This window comes from Varroa jacobsoni, unplaced genomic scaffold (genome assembly GCF_002532875.2).
Source record: "Varroa jacobsoni isolate VJ856 unplaced genomic scaffold, vjacob_1.0 scaffold_584, whole genome shotgun sequence".
Lineage (NCBI taxonomy): Eukaryota > Metazoa > Arthropoda > Arachnida > Mesostigmata > Varroidae > Varroa > Varroa jacobsoni.
In genome coordinates this window covers 5,035-11,082 of record NW_019213486.1, presented here as the reverse complement: position 1 = coordinate 11,082, position 6,048 = coordinate 5,035, and the positions used below count along the sequence as shown (strand labels likewise).

The 6,048-nt window shown below is 36.1% G+C and overlaps 1 protein-coding gene across 1 annotated transcript in view; it reads right to left on the bottom strand.

The window, feature by feature from the left end:
• The window catches only part of LOC111261668 (G patch domain-containing protein 1), a 7,133-nt gene extending 4,520 nt beyond the window's left edge, over nucleotides 1-2,613 (bottom strand). The window contains exons 1-3 of the mRNA XM_022835292.2: nucleotides 2,381-2,613; nucleotides 788-999; nucleotides 270-445 (exon numbers count right to left, since the gene is read on the bottom strand). Of these exons, the coding sequence (XP_022691027.1) occupies nucleotides 270-445; nucleotides 788-999; nucleotides 2,381-2,429 (437 nt within the window). The 5' untranslated portion in view covers nucleotides 2,430-2,613. The remainder of the gene's footprint in view (nucleotides 1-269; nucleotides 446-787; nucleotides 1,000-2,380) is intronic.
• Between the last annotated feature and the right edge of the window lie 3,435 nt (nucleotides 2,614-6,048).

Genomic DNA, 6,048 nt, shown 5'->3' with positions numbered 1-6,048 from the left:
ATATATATATATATATATATATATATCTGCCCAAATGTGTATAGCTGTATCACACGTACGTACGACTGACCTATAGCAAAAGCATTGTCTCATTTTGTGCCCTGACCTCAATAGGCTAACTCCAAATTGTCCATGGTTAGTCTAGGTTCACCATACATTTCATGCGATAACGTTGAGTAAAAGAACAAGATTTTTTTACTCTGCATGTCTATTGTTTAATTGAATGTGTTAACTAATTTAATGTCGAAAAAATTTGCATAGTATCTTACGTGTCTGTGGTGAGGATCCTGATAAGCGGAGCCTGCAATAGTTCCCTCTGCGAGCCCACGCCTGCTGTTTGTGAGTACATTCCACTGGATGACGCAATCGAATCCTGTCCGTCCTGAGTACGAACGCCTTCACGCAACTGCACACGTTGTGGAGCTATCCCCATTTCACCAAAGTCCTAGAACGAAGCACGAGATGAGAAAACGTTAAAAAAGAATAGCTTCTTCTTATAAAGATTTCTTTAAAAGAGCGATTTCTTTAAGAGCTTGTTAATGAGACTGTAACGTGCAAAGAAGATCTAGCGTACCATGCGAATCTCAAGTTTTGCTGTCATTTTTTAAGTGTCCTTCTTCAAGGAAAAATATAAAAATTAGTGATAGTTCCCTATGTATCACCCGACTGTCAATCAAATATGTTGTTATAACTTCACTGGCTGTATTTTCTACATTGCACAATTTGGGTTACACAACTGTATGTGGACCGGGCTATATTTCCGCTGGAACGAATCATCCCAACCTACCTCATTATCCATAAAGTCTTCAGGATGTTGGCCACCAGTATTATTAGCCCGTTTAGACCTTGACGAAACGAAATTCTGAGGTGTCCAACCCTCTTTTGTTCCAACAGAGTTAAAATATCCAGCACTAAAACCTCCCGTAAACGCTCCGTGAAACCTTCGTCTACCTCGGTCATCGCGAACCGTGTCATCCTGAAACCTCTTCGGAGCCTCTTCTGATAAACAATATAAGGTAAAAGAAGATAAGATAGTTACCTTAGAAGCAAGTTAACAAATGCATGTGATTCACCGTATAAAGACTGTATAATACTTTAAGCTCTATAAAGTACACTTAGACACTATAACTTTATGAAGGTGTATCTACAATAAAACTTGTTTTCTAAGAAAAAAGTAAAGGATAAACTGCTGTTGGAGTAGTTCACCAGTAAAAACTTTACAATCTAATATAAGGACTGCCCTTTTGTGTTTACCAGTTATAGGCAGATTTTAGAAGTATGATACGAACCAGTTTTAGAAGCTGTATGATATCAGCATAGGCAGCTATTAACAGGTGTAGACAATCGATCCAAACTTATAACAGAACAAACGTGGGTTGGATAAAATATCTGAAGACTTCCAATATTCATTAGGTCCTTCAGGTGATTTTTCGTAATATGTAAAACCAATGATGCTATTAAAATATTTTTCATTTAATTTAATAAGTGTACGTTAATATTGGAAATACGAATCCTATGAACGTGTACTATCAGCGCACTTTTTAAATCTTGCGCTGCTGAAACGCTTGCACTTCCTAATATTCATTCTAGTAATTCATATTAAATAAAAAAAAAAAGAAGTATTCGAATTCACTGAAGAGCTGAAACCTATTGTAAAACTTTAAATCTTAAGCTTTGTGGTTCTAAACATGACATTCTAATGATGAATTCGTCATCGGGGATCCTAATTTATTCATGCATGGGCTGCTTGGATCCACTTCACTCACGAAAGTCATCTACCGCACTCTAGTACTTGCCATGTATATTTAATATGCTGTAGTTTTAGTCAGTGTTTATACCTGTATAAATGATTCTGTCAGTTAACCATAATCAGTTCAGAAGTGGATGCCTTGTTGAGTAATTGAGTGGTAATAATAATCTAGTAGCTAGTAGTAGTAATATATATATATATATATATAATAGTAGATATATTCAAGCTAACTACTAAAACTACACCGCCCGTTCTCGAACGCTGTCTAATCCTTAGCTTTAGTAGCAACCTAAAAGTTCCTATTAATTAAGAAAATCCTCCTCGCACATACTATTTATCACTCTCTCTAAGCAACGGTTTTCGCTTACACGGAGTCGTTTCAACCAATAAGAATATAATATTGATTATCTCTCTTGAGCACTTGGTTTGAAAAACGGATCAGTTATAGAGGTACACAACAGACTAATATTAAACAATCGTCTTTTTAATACTCAGTCATATAAACATATCTAAAAATATTAAAATACGGATGAAACCAAAACAGTTTTTTAATTTCCTTAAAAGCACTCTTTTAACATTGTCGGGGCCTATTCTTTTTAGCCTGTATTAAACATAGCAGTTTCTACTAACCATCTTCAAGCTCTCGCAAAGGAGTTCCATAATGAGTGTAATCACCCATCACTAACTTGTTAGCTTCTTAAAGCTGGGATCGCACTACTCCATGTCATGTAATTGATACATAGTCCGAACTGATCACATCGTCGGCAGTTGAAATACTGTTGTCCATTCAGTACCCCTGAGTTACTTGAATTATTTACACTGTAAGCAGCAACTTTATTTCGTTCGATTTTGACAGCATTGAAGAGCACACGACAACAAACCAACGCGAGATAAGCAGACGACACAGGGGCGCCATTATTTTCAAGTAAAGTGCTCTTTGCCTTTTAAATATATGAGCAAATTTATCAATCTTTGATTTATACAATCCTGAATGAATACCAGCCGATAAAAAATAAATCGAATTCAGATATCACATTACAGAGGAATATTGTATTATTTATTCCGATATTCAGAAGAAATATATATTCAATCCTGTTCGGCGTTCGCAAGTTTCTAAGTTGAGGGCACTATTTTAATAAATTTGATACTTGAACTCGCCGAAAGTATCTATATTTACCTTTGATCTAATTTTTATTAGTATAAAGGATTTAATTAGACTAACTCTAAAATACTCCAATTAAAGGTCCAAAATGTTTTACCAAAAAAAAACTATATAAGAGTTACCATAAAAAATGTATTTTTTTTTAATTTCATAAAGTCAAACAGAAATTTTATAAAATCTTTTATAAAATTTCTGTTCGTATAAGTTGTAATAATATAGTAAATATATATAGTCTATAGTAAGTAATATAGTCTGTAAAATAGTCTGTAAATGTAAAGGTTCATTTACCGATTTTCACCTGTCCGAAAGTTAAAATACAAATAGAACTAAAAGTTCAATGACATTGGTTTTGGCATTTGTTTTATATTGAAGTGCGCTAATTCTGAAGGACATTGCGATAAAACTAGACCATATGGTGCTCACCTAAATCGAAAGAGATAGTTTCTCAACGGGATTTGAATCATATAAATCGCAAGTACTAACATTGTTGTGGAAACACAATGAAGCAGTTCACGTTACAAATGAAGAGGTCCTAATTTAAAGAGTTCTGTTTTATGTTAGAACAAGCAGCGTTAAACATCTCCTTTGATTTTCGTGCGGTTACACACGCTTGCAGAAATCAGCTTATGCATTGGTAACTAAACAATTGATTCCGCCACACTTTGAGTGAACTAAAAAAAATAATGGATTACATCATATTGCGTATTGTGTGTACTCACAGTGTGAGCTCGACATACTTATACAAGATAAGAAACTATAGTTCTCTATTCGCCGTTATGTAATTTATTTCTAGTTAATTTCCTATGAGATAAATCTAAGATGAAGGATTAGTGGAGTACCCCGGTAATAAGTAACAGGCAAATCTCTTCCATCATTATAAACTAGCTCTATCATGCTCAGTCATTCGTGATGAAGAATTAAGCTCTAACCTAGTGAATATGATAGAGATATCACTGTTATTCGTATTAGTATTAGTGCGTATCACCAGCGAGCATAATGTCCGCAGTTGTACTCTATTGGAATCCTTCAAGACAATACGATTTAATGTTTCACCCTCACATATTGAGAGCAAGTCTCAGTAGACACCTCTCTTTTTTGGTGTCTCTTGTTTTTTTGTTGAGTGTATGTCTTTGGCGTGCTGATCATTTGGACAGCGCATGCCGTTCGTCATCCCGACATATAATCACAAGAAATCTGAGCACGGCAGCTGATGAAAGTACGGGCTTTACCAACAGGCACGCGGTCAAATGCATTCTACTGAATTGTAAGGGCGCGTTGTAGTGCGTTCTGCATCGTCTTTGTCATTAAGCCTCGTTTCCAAGCCGGAAGCATAACATACGGAGATAACGAATTTATGCCACACGGTCAGAAGGCCAAGGAGAAAGCATTGTTATTGACGACGCTTTGAACAACGGCAGCCAACATCTTCGCAATGTTTGTTCGTGTTTTTTTGCTGTAAAATAACGTTTCACAGAGCCCCGTGAGCTCGTCACCTGTTGCCCATATTCTGACTGACAATGGTTAGAACGATTCCAAACTGTTTATAGAGGAGCAAGTCGTACTCGATCTTTGATTTCTTATTAGTTCTCTCTAAAAAGATAATAAATGAAAGCTTCAATATTGTGTACAATGGGATGTTAGTCCGGCTACTTGTCATAGCTACCCGTAGAGCCAATATTAGTGATTTTTGACAAGCCGAACGTTATAAAACTCATAAGCGTCTCATTTAGAAACGCATCTGTGCTAAACATTCCCGATGTCTCATATATATAATTAATTAATGTTAATAATAAAAAAACACCCTATTTTCAGTTTAATAAAATCTGACTATCTATAGAAAGCAGACACTTGATCGTGGCATTTGATAATAATATTACCAAGTACTACCTAAAATTAGGTGATGTGCCTAACACAAAAGGGTAAAATGCAGGTTAAAAACCGATTCGATTACTTTTCACTGATTCTTCGTTTACGTAAAGCGACCGTTGTCCTAATATTTGCTTTTGTATCCCCCTTCGAAAGTTACGAGAAAATATAGCGTATACTGTACTGACAGACACCTTCGAAGATTAACAATCAGAATAAGTAGTCCTGTCTTAGACAATTAAGTAAACTCTCTCTTTCATGAAGATAGTTTTCCTGTAAGTTATGTCTCACAAAGACGTACTCATTAATATTACATTTACAGGTATCGTCAATAACTCGATATAAAAAGTTGTTTCGTCGTTAAGAGAACAAACACAGCGTATACGCAGATTTCCTGTAACCACTAAGACTTCCTTGAAACAATACTTATACATTATAACTAATTTCTTCTCATTGTTAATATGTGTATAAGCTTATTGATAAACCTAAGGCAAAGCAGAACCCTTGAGATCTTTACTCTTTCCACCTCACATTGTCATAAAAGCAGTAATGGCCAGCTGTTAGAGCCAGATTACATTATAGCTACTGTCACATCAAGGGTCACACAGTTGCCAGTCAAAGGGACCCTCAAAGGACCACGATAATCATCGCTTAGAGACAGGATCTTCAGCAAGAGTGCTGATTCAACCATGTTTATTACGATTGTTTGTACAATGGTCAGTTACCCAACGCGTGTGAGAATATATGCACAAAATGATATGCATTGTGATTTATAACGTATATATAGAGATGAGTTTGGCAGACCAAGAAAATCCAATAATTCAACCTATGCATCCAGAATTATGTGTGTTATAATTATTGATCATAAACAAACTAATCTAAATATGTTACTTACACCGAGTAAGGATTTGATGCTAATTTCGCCGTGCTCCACGATGGTTACCACCGGTATGGTGAACAAAGTTAATTTAATAACGAGCGTTTCGTCGCATGTATCCATGGTGCTCGTGATGGCAACACAACTCATTGCGCGTTTCAAGCAGCAGCTTTTGGTGGGAATGGCTTTCTGGCAGTGTGATTCAGAGAGCACTGCAGTGCAGTCTCGTTACTGGATATTGTTTTTGCGTCGAACCGAGAACAGGAAAATGCCTTAAAGGCACACAAAAGGCTCTTGGAACGTGGAACAGTGCTTCGTGGTCACTGGGTGTTCGTAATAATTAGAGATAGATACTCAAATAGTCAAGGACACTTGCGTACCGCATTCATCAGC